The sequence below is a fragment of the Nematolebias whitei genome, chromosome 2 (genome assembly GCF_014905685.2).
Source record: "Nematolebias whitei isolate Nwh7 chromosome 2, NemWhi1, whole genome shotgun sequence".
NCBI classification, from domain to species: Eukaryota; Metazoa; Chordata; class Actinopteri; order Cyprinodontiformes; family Rivulidae; genus Nematolebias; species Nematolebias whitei.
This window is the reverse complement of record NC_056499.1, coordinates 30,003,784-30,021,671: the sequence shown is the minus strand read 5'-3', so window position 1 is coordinate 30,021,671 and position 17,888 is coordinate 30,003,784. Positions and strand designations below refer to the sequence as shown.

General features: G+C 38.7%; 1 protein-coding gene across 1 annotated transcript in view; it reads right to left on the bottom strand.

Moving 5' to 3' along the window:
• phkb (phosphorylase kinase, beta) overlaps positions 1 to 17,888 on the bottom strand; it is a gene marked incomplete in the record, with an annotated part of 145,326 nt that overhangs the window by 125,036 nt on the left and 2,402 nt on the right. Inside the window, 1 exon segment of the mRNA XM_037694140.1 lies at positions 14,571 to 14,657. Coding sequence (XP_037550068.1) covers positions 14,571 to 14,657 — 87 coding nt within the window.

Below are 17,888 nucleotides of genomic sequence, written 5' to 3'. Positions count from 1 at the left end.
TAAATCCTTCCCACACTCTTGCAATATTCTAAACAATGTTTCTAAACTAAACGCTGTAAAAGAGCACAGAATGTCATGATCTCAGCTCTGTGCCTCTGCTGCTCTCTGCCAGCGCTCTTGGCCACGCCCACTTTTCCACTGCAGAGCGGAGATATGACAAGCTGCATGAAGAAGCTTCTCCTGCAGCTTGGGCTGCACACAGGTGCTAAATAATTTTAAAGAATTTATTTTAAATAATAATTCCATGCTGATCATGCTGCTCATCCATCAATCAGCCAATTGTGTGTCATATCCAATCTTATTTTGAAAAATCGCTATAGAGCGAGTCCATGTAAAATGAACCATGAAGTGACAAGAGACTACTGTAAAACATATTTTTTTTAATTAAAATTAATTTTTTATTGTGATCACTTAATTAAAATAATACAAATTCTACTTACTATATTAGAATACAACATACTTCTTACCATTTAATACGGTAATAGTGACAATAAACCTGATTTTTAAAAAACGTTTTCAACTCTAACATTGTCCAATTTAGCTCTGTCATCTTTACAGTAAAACTAATAAAGCAATTCCAAATGCTTTACACAAACCAAGGGATGAATACAACCAAGCCTAGTTTTACTATAACAGTTTGAAACTAACATCTACAAATAATCCTAGAGTTACCATAAAACAAGGTTCACTGTAGATAATGAGGACAGATATTTGTTTGGAAATAATGGACACAGTACATTTAGATGGGGCTGTAGTGTGACAATGCGGCTATGGTGAATGCACAAGCAAGAATATCCCAAAATTTTGAACAAAGAACAACTTCCAAATTAGTTACCAAGGACAGAATGGTTCAAAACTCTCAATGCATAAAGATATCGCAGCCCTCCAGTAATATATGCTGAAATATTACATACTGAAACAAGCCTTGGAGACAGTAATCACACACATCTCTCCCGCTGAGGTACCCTCACTGATGACTAATGTGTCTAGAGGGATCACTTCATTTTTCATCAGAACATTACGCTAGTGCAAATGAAAGGGGGGCATCCATTTTGGACCGTAGTTTGTTCCAGCACAAAAGCGAAAAAGATATTTGAGTGCAAATGACCAAGGAGGACAGAGATGTAGGAAGGAGAAATTATGAAGATTAGTGTGCATGTCTGCATATGTGTGTGTGTCTCTGTGTGTGTCAGATAGACAAAAATAAATAAAATAAAATGTGTGCATCTGTGAATAAAACAGTAGGCGTAATGGGTACTAAAAGAGAGAGACGGAGGAGTGAAAATGTCTGTGGGCATAAATTTGTCAACTGAAGGTGGCAGTCACATTGGCACAGAGATACAATGATTGATTAGGTGAATTAGGGAAACGTCTATAAACCTCTGAAAATGTCCACCCCTTTGTAAAGTAGTAATTGAGTCTCAGCTCTCATGGAGGCACACACGAACAAAGCAAACTGAGTTTTTACTGGGCCGAAGGCATTCTCTGGACTTTATTCAAGTTGATGTGTGGTTGAGGCACTGCAAAAAAGCAAGGTTAAGCTTGATTATCATTCAAAGTGCATGACATTATGAGAAGATTTAGGAAGTCTGGGGAAATCTTAATGCATTAAAGCATCACTATCGGATGTACATGAACGTGTAAAGGTACTATTTATGTAGAGGTGTACACTGGATTTTCAGCTTAGTGCTTGAAAAATACAGAATGTAAGGCTTGACTGCTTCACAGGCCAGATCACTGTCCTATTGGGAATGTATAATTTATCATGCAGAGCAGCAGATAACAAGATGAGAAGAAAAACAACACAAACTGTTGAGCAGATGAAGTTATGGATTCAGCAAGAAGGGATCCAATTCCTCATGCAAAATTTAAATTGTTAGTATCTTCAGTTCTCAGCTGAATCAAAACTGTAATTAAAAATGAAAAATGTTTAACAGTGGTGAACATGAAAGTTCATGCTCAATAATCCAGATTTAATCAGGTCATCTGGACGGTTGCTTTTTTTTTTTTTTGAGACGTTTGTCCTTGATCCAAAGGACTTCATCAGTCTGAGGAGCCACAAACAAATTGAGTCCCACAAGCAGCACACTCCCATAGTGGACTAACCAGTTTGCTGGTGATAAGATGGTTTCTGGGGCCCGCCCTCTCTCCCGTCGACTCCTCTGAGGCATCCAAAACCAAAGTTGTTCAAAACTTTGGATTAAGGACTTTGTTCTTTGGATGACGGACAAAAAGTCTCAACAACAAAAATAAATAAATAAACCGTCCAGGTGACCTGACTGAACTTTGTTAGATTTTTTTTATCTGGATTATTGAGCATGAACTTTGATGTTTTGAACCACTCTGGCTGTGGCTGCCTCAGAGAAGTCGACAGGGGAGAGGGCGGACCCCAGAAACCATCTTATCACCATGAAACTGGTTGGTCCACTATGGGAGTGTGCTGCTTGTGGGACTGAGTTTGTTTGTGGCTCCTCGGACTGATGAAGTCCTTTGGATGAAGGATGAAATGTCTCAACAAAAAAAAAAGAAACCATCCAGATGATCTGACTGAACTTTGTTGGAGTGGTGAAGATGCACTTTCAAACAGAAACTCTCCCATTTTAGAGGTAAATATGTTTCCTGTCTGCTCATTTTAGTTCAGGAAGTTTGGACTCAACATAGTATAATTGTTTCTATTTAAACACAATATGATTGGTCACTGAGGATGTGTTAATTATAAGTAGGTTAACTATTTATCTCATTCAACAGAAACTCATCACATTATGCTTTGTCTCAAATTGCCACAATTAAAATAAAATACAGGTCTTTTCATTTCGAATCCCATTTCTGTCATGTGGGACATTCCTATTCAACAACCTTACACGATATTTCACGTATTTAAGTTAAAAGCAAATGTGTAAGTACATCAACAGAAAGAAATCCACAACTTGGAACAGAAATATCTTCACTCTTCTGTAGATCTAGCTTCAAAAAGATTTATGAAACCACCCATGCAGTAATGACATTTACATTTTATTCTTCTTCTTCAAAAAAAAAAGGAAGTGTAGATTCAGATTTTCTGCAGTTGTAGTTCTCTGTTATGAACCCATTCTTTGTGTACACACAAAGACAGAATAATCTAGATATTTTTTACATGACTCCATTTCACAACTACTGACTGCAGTGGAAATTATTTTTGTTCTGTCACGCTGAAGAGATAGTCTTGTAATGCAGTAAGTCACGTCAAACGTTGAACTGATGAACATAAACACTGAGAAATTTGAACGCTGTTCAATCTCAGGCTAAAAAGTTTCTCTGCATGCAAATCAACTGTTGTTGGGAGTTTGTTGCGTTGCCATCCATCAAGCTAATGTCCCACTAAATCAGAAGCTAATGTCTCAGACGCACACAGGCTGCTCTTCTACAATGGGCCATTTCACAGCACTGACAGGGTGGAGAGAACAGAAGAGAAAATTATTAAAAAAGAGAAATATCTATAAATAAACAGAAAGACAAAGTAAGTACAGCCCCACAGTAAATGCTACAGCGATAAAAATAAAAAATAGGAAAAAGATATTCATCATTCATGTTCGTCTCAGGACTAATGTTTCTGCTGCTGACGCTGTGATAATGTTTCCTGGTGTAACATCTGTGGAATGAGAAACAGCTGAATAAAGAAATAAAAAACAAGTTTAACTTTTAAATAAATAAATAAGAAGTTTAAATGACAAAAAAAACCCCAGCTTAAAATAATAAAACATCTGCATCATTTTAACTTTTATTATGTTAAAAACATAGTATAGTTTAATGTTTATTCTGAATTTACTTTTTTTACATAAAAAAAATAATTATAGTGTTTCTACACAATTTAAGGGCAGGGTAGAATTGGTGTTAATTTCATGCGCACAAAACACAGATTGACCAGATGTTTAGTATATCTTAGCTTAACACACATAACAATTAGCCTGTTGTTGTTGTTTTCACATAAAGTTTCTATTTAATCTGTAGAATATTCTCTGAGGCTGAAGCCGTCTGAAGTTGACCACAGTCTGACACAAACCATGTTACAGTAACTAAAACACATAAACACCCAGCTAACAAACGTTTCCTCCCAGACCCCCTGCTGGTTTATCACTGTGCAATCTCAGTGTTTAAATTAATTACATTGTGCTTGTTAGCGGTCAGGATAACAACAATGTAAACAGTTTGGAACCCTGAGGAAAAACTAAACATAAGTGCAAGTTGACAGAAGTTTCAATATGCTGTTTGAAATATGCATTTTAGTCATTTAAACTTTTTTCTTCTTCTTCTGTTTATCTATGGCCAAAACGTGGAGGCAACAGGCTCAGGAAAAAAACAAACAAAAAAAAACACAGACATTCATCTCCTCAGCAACACTCTCCATCTCCAAATGGGGATCTCAAGGTAGTCCTGGGTCAGAGAGGATATACCATCCTTCCAATCAGTTTGGGGGCTACATCAGGGGCTCCTCCCAGTGGAATACACCTTTTAGGAGGGAGGCATCCAATCAGATATCTGAACCAGCTCAGCTGACTCCTTTTGATGCAGAGGCTCTGCTCCAAACTGACCCCAGATGACAGAGCAAGTTTAACTTGGTTAACTCAGTATGGACGTTGCTTAATGAGGGAGAAACCACAGACTTCTATGTCGTGTTGTAAAACATGAGTCTGTGAAGGCACATCAGAAAACAGACAGTGATAAGAATTAACCAGACTCACCACATCACTTCGCTGACTATCAGACAAATGCAGCAAGCAGGAGTCGAGTTTAACCAGACCCCACAGCATGGCCTCAGACAGGCCGTCACTATCGGATTCAGCACCGGACAGCTCCGCTGGACAGCTCACCTCGACAGGAGCAGAGGGCAGCCTGGGGTGTGGTTCTTCCCCCACTAAGCAACATCCATACCGAGTTAACCCAGATAAAAGAAAACGTCTACAGAATCAAGCTGGCTATATGCTGCAACATAATATTGCTGAACCCAGTTGTAGCGAGTGGCGTTCACTGTGTTTGTTGGCCGTTAAGTCTGATGGGTCTGACCGTTTCTGTACAGATTTCAGAAAAGTTAACAGCATCACAAAGCCGGACTGCCATCTGCTTCCTCAGATGGAGGACTGTGTGGATCGGGTTGGTTCAGCAGCTTTTGTGACAAAACTGGATCTGCTGAAAGGTTATTGGCAGGTCCCACTGATAGAGCAAGCCAAGGAGGTAACCGCATTTGTGACTCCCGACACGTTTCTACAATATAAAGGCAGGGGTCTGCAACCTTTATGATCAAAAGAGCCATTTTTACGCCTTCATTCACAATGTGCCTGGAGCCGCAACAACTGTGATTATCAACTGGTGGCCCGTGAGCCGCTGTAGGTTTGCTGTAGGGGCCTTTTGTGGCCAGTAGGGGTGACTTTATAAAGCAAAACATATCTAATAATTTTTAACATTCATTAAAGTAAACGACCAGGTTCTTGTAAAGGGGGATGGGGGGGGGTCAGTTTTTACCATTTTTTGTATTAAAAAATCTATAAACTATGCAGACAATTCTTCATATAAAGAAATAAAGCATCAAGTTAAACTATGTTTTACTCCTTTTACTCACTCCACTGTTCACATATTTGCAAAAGAAATAACAGGAAAACTGTTTGAACTAATCCTTTTTTGTTGTTTGTACAACCAATAAATTCAGTATGTCAAAGCTTGAAAGAGCCGCTGCAGAGGGACCAAAGAGCCGCATGTGGCTCCAGAGCCGCAGGTTGCAGACCCCTGATATAAGGTGATGCCATTTGGTGTACGTAATGCACCAGCAACTTTTCAGCGTCTGGTAAATAAAGTTCTGTCTGGGGTGAGGGGCTGTGAAGCCTATTTGGATGATATTGTTGTGTACTCTGAGTCTTGAGGAGAGCACATGAAACAACTAAAAACAAACTTCAGTCTTATAAATAGCTATTTATTAGACTGAGCTGAATACAGCTCCTCAGACTGAAGAAGTCTTTCGGATGAAAGACAAAACGTTTCTACATTTTTTTTGTTTGTTTGTTTTGTTTTTAACGTCCAGAGGACCAGAGTTAACTTTTTTTAGATTTTTCTACCTGGATTATTGAGCATGCATCAGGATAACTAATAATAGTGTTCCAAAAACTGGCCAATGCCAACTTGACTTTAAACCTCTCAAAATGTGAATTTGGGCGTGCCACTGCCACTCGCTGATCTTTTGAGCCTGAAAGTCAAATTTGCCTGGTCACCTGACTGTCGGCATGCTTTTGAATGAATTAAGGTGATCCTGAGCAATGCGCCCATCCTTGTGGAACCATTTTACACCACCCCTTTTAAACTGTCGGTAGACGCCAGTGATGCAGGATTGGGTGTGGTCCTTTTACAGGATGGTCCTGATGGCGTAAAGCACCCAGTGTGCTACTTCTCAAAAAATGTAATAGACACCAAAAGGTGTACTCAACAATTGAGAAGGAGGCACTCTCAATAACCATGGCACTGAAACATTTTGAGGTTTACGTTGGCTCATCCACATGTCCAGTTAGTGTCTAAACAGACCACAACCCACTCACGTTCATCTGGCAAATGTGTAACTCCAACCAGCGACTGATGCGGTGGGCACTTTACCTACAGTCCTTCAACCTGGAGGTAAAACACATAAAAGATAATGACAACATTTTGGCTGACATTGTCCCATTCCTTATGCCGATGCTGAATGTTGTGTCACCCCACCACTCAGCATTTAGGGGTGGAGGCGTGACGTGTCCCTGCGTCAGTTATGTCCATGTGTGTGTGTGTGTGTGTGTGTAACTAATTCATGCTCTTTCTCTGTACAGCTGATTGACTGAGGGTGGCTTAAAAGGACCAAGCTCCGCCTGCTGGATGAGCGAAGGAGGCCAGAAGAGATGTTAGTTTGATGGCTGATGGTTTTGTTCTCCAACTTCGCTCCCACTCCGGCCACAGACTATTGCACTTTTGTCACAGTTGTTGATGAGCTATTGGTTGTTGGGACTGGGAGTCACCTATGTGGTTTAAGTTTACGTTTTTTGTTTGTTGTAGGGTTAGTCCCTGGGTCATATGGCGAGGGGAGAGCCCAAAATCCGACGGCCAACTGCTGGCTGGTTCGGGGCTTCTCCCTCTTTTGTTTGTTTTAACCAGACCTCCTAGTCTGCATTTACGTTTGGATGATTGACTCATAATTAAAGCTTCGTATAAAAATTGTACAATCGTCTGGGCTTCACATGTTGTGTGTCCTGCCTTTTTTCCTGGACTTATCAGGATCATAACAACCTCACCTTATCTCTAAGACTGAGCCCAGCCATGGTATGAATGGATGAATTGCAATTCAGCTCATTGTATCTAGAATCTTATTCTTTTGATAATGATTCATATCTCATCACCATAAATGTGAGGTAACTTTAAATGAATTAAACAAAGATGGAACAGTAAATGAAGAGCTTGGCCTTTTAGCTCTAGCCATTCTTCACCACAACAGACTGGAGCAACGTCCTCATTATTCCAGACAAAGCCCCGATTTGTAATTTCATCTCCTTTCCATTTTACCTTCACTTATTAACCAAACGCTCAGATCCTTAAACCTCCCACTTGAGACAAAGATTCATCTTCCACCTGGATGGAGCATTTTATTCGTTTCCTGCTGGGAACCATCAAATCAAACTTTCAAATAACATAAATACTGCACCCTATTAAAGTTGTTTCACTTTTTGTTGGTTACAATTAAAAAACAATTGTGTGGTGAAAAAAAATGTCTGTGAGTTATAATTAAAGAAACTAACAAAAATACAAAAATTAGTAAACTTAAGTCCTGGACACCACTTGAACTGCCATAAACTGGCAACACAATGATTAAAAAATGGTTAAGAGAAAAATATCTGGAATTAAACGACATTTTTGTTTAAGCCTGCTTAAAATACTGAAAAGACAACTTTTAAAATTAAGATTAAGACCTTGTCTGTGCCATTCGTTAATCAGCAGGAGCCAGATGGCAGGGCAGTAGCAGCGTTCCCTGCCTCCAGTTTTATCAAGAAGCAGGCTGAGTCAGTGGAGTGAAACTGTATTGCCACATAAATGAAAAACCAGAACCATTTGAGAAGAGAAGAGGAGGGGAGAGAAGAGCAAGAGAGAAAAGATGGAGTGATGAACAATAAAGGAGATGAAGGAAAAGCTTCCTCTGGTATTCTTTTCTTGATAATAGAAACATAGCCCCTAATCACAGACTTAACACCACCGCTTTAGACTGAGCTGGAGGCAACGCTGCAACTGAACAACTAAAGAAAGGAAGAATTTTGTTTCTTAACTGGTTTGATTTGTAATTGTCATCCAGCTTCACCCCTCTCCACCTCTATTCCTCCCTGAAACTGAAAGAAAGCAGGTATATTGAAAAGAGGGTCTGTGCGCTGGTGATAACGACGTTGGCTTTGTTCCCTGCTGGAATTGGACAAGCATTTCCAGCCGCCATCCAGCACAACAATTAAACAAGCTCAGTGTTTCAGGCTGCGTTTACGACACACTGCAATCTGGCAGAGGCTTTTCTTAGAATCATCGAGGTTTCAACGAAGTCGCTGCTGTAGGCAACGCTGTGCTCACTGATAGCAAGAAATTGGTTTTAACCGAGAGCCATACCTGTTGCAGACTAAGCTCTGTGCATTGTCTGCCACCATTTTCTGAACACACATACAGCCTAATAAAAAAACAAAAACAACACACATACTGTGTCCTGCTGGCACCTTCATGGACACACAAGCCTACACACATCTACAAGCTGCCTCCATTAGTGCTGACCAACGGGCCATGTCATATGCACCAGAAGAGTGTCCAAGGGTGAAAATGGGGCATCCAGCCCTAAACGGACATTTTTCCACAAAGCTTATAACAATTCACGCTTGGTTTAGAGCAGGTATGTCTGCTACTTCAATGTTTAATTTGCACAGTAACAGAAAGGACATGAACAACTAGTAGTTTTCTTTTAGCTAAGTGACAAAAGCAGTGGTGTATGTAGTTAAACTTAATTTTAAGTTTCAATGCTGTTCCAAGCAAACTGAGGTTTTGTCTTGTATAAAACCCATACCTGAACAGGCTACCGTATTTTTCGCCCTATAAGTTGCAGTTTTTTGCATAATTTGCATGCCCTGCAACTTATACGCCGAACCTATGTATTTATGGATATTCCCCCATATTTATAAACCGATTTTTGGCTGAGATACGACCGTTTTTATTTATTCTGACTGAAAAAAATTGAACACTACCATTTTCAGCCGCTAGATGGTAGTCGAGTAGTTAAGGCATGTCGTTGTATCACGTAATAGGTAAAAGTGGCTATTAATGACACAGTCGGTTTGACACAGACTGCCACTGTCGTCTGCCTGGAGCAACCGAATCAACTTCCTTTCACTGCCCCACCACGGCGAAATGCAGCTGATTTGACAGTCAAAGTGCATTTATTTATTAAAAGTTCAACTGAGACACACCTTTACTATAAAGATGAGCTAACAAATAATTGTTTTTAGGTGGCTATCTTGTTAAATTTCGAAGAAATGGACCGAGCCGCCCTCTGCACGTGCCCACTTCCGCGAATCGGGTTTTTAAATACAGCTGATTTGACCATCAAAGTACATTTATTAAGAAAAAGTTAGACTGAGACACACCTTTACTATAATTTTGAGCAAACAAATAATTGTTTTTAAGTGTTAATCTTAAATTCTTGTTAAAGTCCTCCCGTGCGTGCTCCCGTGGCCGCCATTTGGCAGCCCATCTATTTTTGGCACAACATCGTCCCACATTTCCCGGCTGTGAGGGGCGACACGTAACAAACGCGACGCGTCAGCGGTGACGCATACGGCGAAGCATACGGCGAAGCATACGGCGAAGCGACATATTTATGGATTTTTCCACTTTATTAGACATATTTGGACTGATGCGACTTATAGGGCGGCACGACGTCTACGGTGGAAAATACGGTACTCACAATACGCTGTGATTTGTTTTTGTGGTTCTTTATGCTATGTCACAGACTTAGTTGGACTTTATTCAGTACTAAACATACACCGAGTTCAATATCGCAAACATCAGCTAGCACAGAAACAATCTCTTTAATAACAAACATGAGTTTATTCGACACACTGGTGTCCTGTCTTTGAAGTTTGTTATGTAAAGAACATCATCTACTCACAGTGAACGCTGGCTATTTCTACTGGACTATTTTCTTTATGATTTCCACTTCCCATGCTATCAAAACAGCACCCTCAATGTCCGTGTTGCTGCTTCCATCTTTTCCTTTTTGCAAATTTTCTCAGAACTGCTCCCCATTTTTTGAATGGGACTGTAATTTATTACCTCTTGCTTTCTGTACATTTTGTTTGCAACCTCTCCATCATAGATTTTTAATTACCTCAATCATCACTTTTAGTCTGCCACTAGTAACATCAATAGCAATATGCTACTGTATTTTTTACTCAATTGCTCATTTAAATATCTCATATTGAATGACTAACTTATTTAGGGTTGTCAACCCTAATTTAAAACTACTGATCAATCAATTGCCATTAACCAAATAAATGCATGCTATGGGTAAAAGGGGAAAACAGCAACTGAAGCTAACAAAACAGAATTTATGTAGTTGTAAATAATGAAATTGTGCCTTGAAACATTTGCAGGCAAGATTGGTGGAACAACAGTAAGAGAAAATAGTGCTTCTTGGATCTTTTAATGGAAACTGCCCATTAGTTTGTCACTGTACTGCATCCCCAGGGCCCAGCAAAGCTCTTCTTTAAATTAACTCTTGGAAAATCGTGGTAATTGATGCATTTAGAAAATAGCTACAGACACAAGTGAGGCCATTCAATATTTACCCTCAAAGACAAACTCGAGTCAGCTGAAAAAAATATATAAATTGTACAGCGTTTCTTTTGGGTTTTCTTTGACGAAACAAAATCACTTGAAATTAAAATGAACTATCTGCATTGTACAGTTGTAGGTTGGTACTGTCACCTCAGAGTAGCATGATCACAGGCATGGCTTTTGGGTGGGACATGTAAAAAGTTTTCATGTTCTCCCCACATGTCCTTTTGTAGGGGAGGTTGGTGTTGTCCTGTTTTTTCACAAGTCAAAAGCATGTGTGTGTTAACTGGTGATGCCTAATAGTCCTTGGCTATGCCCATCTTGTTCATCTCAGTGATCCTGCAATAGGCTGGCAACCTGCCCAGGGTCTATCCAGCCTCACCCAATGATGGATGGAAACAGGCACCAGTTCGCTATGCTTCTAAACAGGAACAAATGGTAAAGCAAAATAAAGGATGGATGATTAAATTACCTAATAATCCATCAAAAAGTGGGTTGCCTTGTTGTGTACTGTACAGTGAACTTTTCACTTTTTAACAAAAAATAAAAGTTACTTTGAGAAGTCCAGCTTCTGCATCAGCACCGACCATCAGGGCCAATGCTGATGGTCACCACCTAAACCTGAGAGTGAACTCTGGTCTTTTCAATGAAGCGCCATGTTTAACCATGTAAATGGTAAATTGACTGTACTTATATAGCACCTTACTATCAAATCCAGATACTCAAAGCTCTTTACACTACAATCTGTGCCCTCATTTACCCATTCATACAGCACTCTACTAGATCTATACAAACTTAATCTGAATCTGTAGAAACTAATCAGTGTGTTAGATCACATTCACAGACTGATGGGACACACATCAGAGGCAATGAGGGGTTCAGTGTCTTGTCCAGAGACATTTCAGCATGTGACTGCTGGTGGAATTGAACCCCCTACTCTCCCATTGGAAGACGACTGCTCTAACCACTTGGCCACAGCTGCATGTGGATCCAGTTTATCATTAAAGAAACCAGCTTAAGTTCTTCCCAACACAGTTCACTCTCCAAGAGGCATTCCCACCCCTCAGACACATATGGAAACACAAAGATCAGCAGTAGCAATCAGTTTGTGTGTTGGAAAAGGATGTGCCATGATGAAAGATCTCCAGCTTAGCCAGTCACATTAATCTTCAAGTCAGTTTTCAGTATCACCAAAGGGTCACTTTGAGTCCAGCTAGATCTCCATGGTAACAGAGGTTAAACTCATAACCAGCTCCAGAGCACCCGGTATTAAAGCGTGTTTCATAATGTCGTAAAGTCTGATGTTTTACTTTATGACTTGCACTGAAAGCTGTGCAGACACTAACCTTTCACAATAAACTTGTTTTAGACTTTAATTTTAACTCTTACAGCCAAGTGGATTAGTCTAAATCCAAAGAGGCAATCGAAGCAAGCACAGAAATGAAGAACTCACATGTAGCAGTGTGTGTGTGTGTGTGTGTGTGTGTGTGTGTGTGGGAGGTACTGCCACTGTCACAGTGCTGCACTCACAGCTGCTGGTAATTCAGCAATCAGTGCTAATGTGTATTTATCTCTCCTGCTGTGAAGCTGTGGCCTCCTTTACTGATTGCATATCCAAGAATTATCACCTGTGCAGAGCTCCACCAGCTATCCATCATCAAGTTTGTCCTTCCTGAGCTCTTAGGAACTTCTAGCCTCATCCGTGTCTTCAGAATGGTTATATGAGACAACCTTTACAAATTGTTTCATTCATGCGCTCTGTACATATTCACATATACAGTTTGTAAAAAGAAAAGTAATGTTTGTGTGATTAAGGCTCCACGCATACTAAAACAAAGGACAGATGTGTCCAAATCTCCTCTGTCCAGACATATTGATGACTGACTGACTTAAAGAACCAAATGTCAAAGAAACAACACCCAAAAAGTGTGTGCATTGGTCAGAAAACTAATCATAGTTGATCCATAGGGTGAAATATACAACTCTAGGGTTTATTAGCTGCCACAGCTCATAAACTACTAAATAAACTAACACATAAATGGATGTAACTCAGTAATTTTTATATACATCGAGCTGAAATTTGCTGTCGCTACCGACATTGATTTTCAACATGTACTTTAAGTGATAACTGCAAGTCAATCTAAAAGATATTGAGCTAAGATTGGAGAAGCTGAGAGTCATTCACAACATATACTCTTTTCAAAGTTTTATCAAAAAGGGCTGAAACTCTTTCATTTCTCAACCTTAAACGATTTTAGTCCAAAACTCTGTCAAGAAAGGCTTTTGGATGATATGCAATTTGATTAAAAAAAATGCTAGTCATGTAAGTTATAACTAGAGAAATAGCATTTCCTGCAAAAATGCAGTGTGAATGCTTATTGCAGAAGAAGTTGATGAAAAACAGCTTAAATTAGCTTATAAAATGCTGAAATGTAGCTGAATGGGAAGAACAAGCCCAAGTTCGCAGAAGAAAGCAAAAACAACACATAATTTCTGAGTTAGGTTTAAATAAGCAGAAATAAGTGCGAACATTAGGAAATTAATGAAAAAATTCTGAAATTAGCAAAAAATAGATGAAAAGTAGCTGAAAAAGGCAAAAAGAAGTTTAAACAATGAGAAGGAAGTAGAAAGAGCTGGAATGAGCTCAAAAATGTATTAGCTGAAAAAAGCTAAAATTAATATCAAAAGAGCTAAATAGTAGCTGAAGAGCTGAAAAAGCTGAAAGGACAAGCTGAAATGAGCAGAAATAAGTTAATTAGGTTGAAAGTAGCAGAAATTACTATGAAAAACTAGAATTTATCTGAAAAAAGCTGCAATTAGCTAAAAATGATAAAAAGCTAGCTGATAAGGTAGAACAAGCTTAAATTAGCATAAGCAAGCAGAAAGAAGACACATTTGCAAAATTTGGCCTAAAGAAGCAGAAATGAGCACAAAAAGTGGAAATTACCTGGAAAAAAGCTGAAATTTGCTACCAAAAAAACAAAAAAAAAAACAGATGAAAAGCAGCAAAAAAGCAGAAAGAAGCTTAAATTACCAGAAGGACGTTGACAGAGCACATTTTAGCTGAATTAGGCTGAAAAAAGTTTAAATGAGTGTAAAAAAATCTGGAATAAGCTGAAAAAGTTCAAATTTGCATAAAAAACAGCAAAGTAGTAGCTGAAATAACAGAAAAAGCTGAAACTTGCATAAATAAGCTAAAAGGAGCATAACAAGCTGAAATAGCAGAAAAAGCTGAAACGTGCAAGAATCAGATGAAAGGAGCATTATAAGTTGAAATTAGCAGAAAGGTTAGAAGAAGCACAAAAATGTAGTTACCAGAAAGAATTGGAACGGAGCACAAAACAACTGAAAAAAACAGCTGAAATTTGCTGAAAGTAGCTGAAAAAAGTTTAAATTTGCCCAAGGAAGCTGAAAGAAGCTGAAGCAGAACAAAATTTGAAAGGAGCAGTGAAAGGCTGTAAACATCTCTAAAGATTTGAAGAATGTAAAATGAGCTCAATTCATTTTCTATGAGAAAAAAATAGCAGAAAAGGCTAAATATTTCAAAAAGCTAAAGTTACACCAAGACCAAAAGTCACAGCTCCCTTCTGAACATTTTCATATATAATTTGTTGAAATAGCACAAAAATTGTGGAACGAGAAAGATGCTGAAATATGTACGAAAGAAAAATGGATCCCAATAGAGTGAATGCTTCATAAACATTCAGACAGTGGGAGAGTACACTTACCAGCATTATAGTAATGGTCCAGCTTCTCCCACAGGGGTTCATCATCATGCTCGAGATTAGCCAGTTTCATAGGTTCATAGATGGAACCTGAGGACAAACATATCTTTATTATACACAGTTCTTTACACAGACTCATGACAGCTTTCTTAAAAATGATGCCTCAATACTCAGTGTGTCTTTAGGGATATTTATACATGTAGGTCAGTCCTGTTCCCTCGCCAGCATGCGCACTCTAAAAATGGACTCTGTCAATATTAACTTCATTTTTTATATACAAAAGAAAGAGAGAGCAGAGGATGCAAACAGACACACAACTGGTAAATTCAGGTTTTGTTTTCACTGCAACACATTGCATCAGAGGGCTCAGCACACACACACACACACACACACACACACACACACACACACACACACAACAGCCATGCCAAGAGCTACAAATTCAAACAGTAATGTGCAAGTCGACCAGGCATTTCCCTTTGAGCTGAGAGAGCGCAGGGAACCCCTCTCTGTTAGGCTTTCTCCATTTTTCAGACAATTTTTTTACTTTGTTAGATTTGCATTTTAATAGGTTCGACCTTGGGTCAATACCACAGGTACAGAAAAATTCACACTCCTACTCAAATTAGCATAATTTCTATCAGCTTAAAAGTTGCTAGGGACAAAGCCAATCTTTTTTTTTTAACACTTTAAACGAGCACAGTGGAATAATTTTCATCTTGAACATGAGAATAGAAAAAAAAGGGAGCTTTCAGTGTTTGACTGGTTTTAAACAATACCCATGAAGACTTCTAAATCCCACTTTATTAATGCTGTGAATGTGTTTTTGTGCTGCTTTGGGATCTTCCAGGCTTGTAGCAGACGGACAAGATGCCATCATGACAAGGCTGCACAACTGAGGATTGTGATATTATAACTGAATATTGCAGTGACAGTGTCTTCTAATCCTGAGGTTGTGGGTTCCAGCCCAGGTTGTGTCAGAAAGGGCATCCGGCAGAAAATAGTTGCCAAATCTTTTGTGCAAGTTTGCTCACTGTGGCAAGAAGAAGCGAGCAGCTGAAAGAAAAGTACTTACTTTTACTGCAATGACAAGGTCAGCTGCAATAAACCCACATTTCTTTAATTTCTCTCTTATATTTGTATTCTTGTACTTGACAACACAACACTTGGGCTTCAGCATTTTGACCACTACAATCCAGCTGTGAAACTTCTATTTGATAGTCAAATATAATAGTGGCATACAGTCTGTACCTGAGATTAATTTCAGTCCTTTTGATACTGACAGTGCTCACAATGATATTTTGACTGTGAAGCACCCCATCATATTGTAAGTACAGTCGTCCCTCGCTACTTCGCGGTGCATTTATCGAAGACTCGCTCTATCGCGTTTTTCCAAAATAAGATTGGACTGACACATGATTGATGGATGAGCCGCAGGATCTGCATGGAATTTTTATATAAAATAAATTATTTTAAATTATTTAGCACCTATAAACTTCCTGCTGCAGCTGTTCTTGTGCAGAACGGAGAAGTGGGTGTAGCCAAGAACGCTTGCAGGTGGCTGAGAGAGTGAAATCATGACATTCTGTGCTCCATTAGAGCGTTTAGAAACATTGTTTAGAATACTTTAGTATACTAAAAAAAAACTACTGGTACTACTATTCCTACTTCGGGGTTTTTCACTTATTTTGGAGCTTCAGGGTACGGATCCCCCGCAATAAACGAGGGACTACTTTACTTTATAAAGCAATGGAACTTTACCATGTAATTCTTGTTTTATATAAACTTATGAATGAAAACTATTACGATAATCTATATATACATTTTTGGTGTCTAAATGTTTTGAGGTGCTGTTGTGTTCATATACCCATTTAAGGTATATTAATATTTTCATTCAACTCAAACTTTGTCACAATGACAAAACAACAACAGGTTTATAAAGTGATGTACGAATTCATTTGAAACTAAACGAAAAAGTAAGATTTTATTCTTCCTAGTATAAATGTTCAAGATCAACCAGTTTGGATGAGAAGTGTCGTGTGCCGTCATTGTACGGACAAGCCCAGTTCTGAAAAAATAGGGACATCATTTAAAGTATAAATAAAAACAGAATGAAATGATTTGCAAATCTCATAAATCATAATGTATAGGCAATTTTAACATATTAAACATATCAAATGTTTAAGCTAAGACATTGTATCATTCCAGAAAAAAAAGAAAGAAGGTAATTTAAAATTTATGGCAGCGATATATCTTAAAAAAAGACAACAACAACAAACAAAAAAAGCTGTGAAAAGTGTTAAGAATAAAAAAACAATAGATGGAAAAGCATTTTGAAATAAATTAGCTTAACTGGCAAAAAGCCAATAAGAAGATTGAGCATTAAAAAAAGAGCATTTTAAAGGAGGTTGAAATTCTCAAACATTTTCAGAATAAAGTACCTCAATAAAAATAGAAAGACTTGGAATAGCTCATCATGAACAGTTCATAATATCACAAAGTTTGTTTTCTCAGTCATCCAGGTATATAACAACAAAAAAGGTTGAATCATGTCATCTGGACTTCGTTTTTTTTTTGTTAAAAAGAAACGTTTCGCCCCTCATCCAAGAGGCTTCGTCAGTCTGAGGCCTAGCCATCTGGTATTACCCAGAAGCCACCCTGACTCTTGTGTTTCAAGCCTGCCTCAGATACCCCTGAAGTCTGGCCTTTTCACCTTTTCTCCATAGTTCATAATATCATTAACTTTTTTTTCTTTAAAAGTCTAATCTATATGTGCAAAGGACAAGGTTAAAGTAGTCAGTATTGGAGCTTACAATCTTCAGAGCTTCAGGCAGAACTGCAATAAAACCAGGTCTGATCCTGATCTGGACATCACGATACGGGCTCAGGAACACTTCTACAAATCAATGTCGATTCAGTTCACTGTGCCATCCAAAAATGCTGACTAAAGCTCTATCCTGCAAAGAAGAAGCTTTATATGAACACAATGCTGTCTGCTCTTCACCAGAGCACCTTTAAAATGGACCGAGGAAAAGTGTAATATTTCTGTGGTCAGACAATAAGACATTTGAAGATCGTTTTTGGAAACCATGACCATCTCATTCTCTGTATTAAAGAAGAGAGGGCCCATCTAGACTGTTATCAGCACACAGCTCTACAGCCTGCCTCTCTGATGGTATGGAGGTGCAATCGTTTCTAAGGCGTGGGAAGCTCACACATCTGAAAAGGCACCATCACTGCAATATATAGATAGGCTGTAGAGCTGTGTGCTGATAACAGTCTAGATGGGCCGTCTCTTCTTTAATACAGAGAATGAGATGG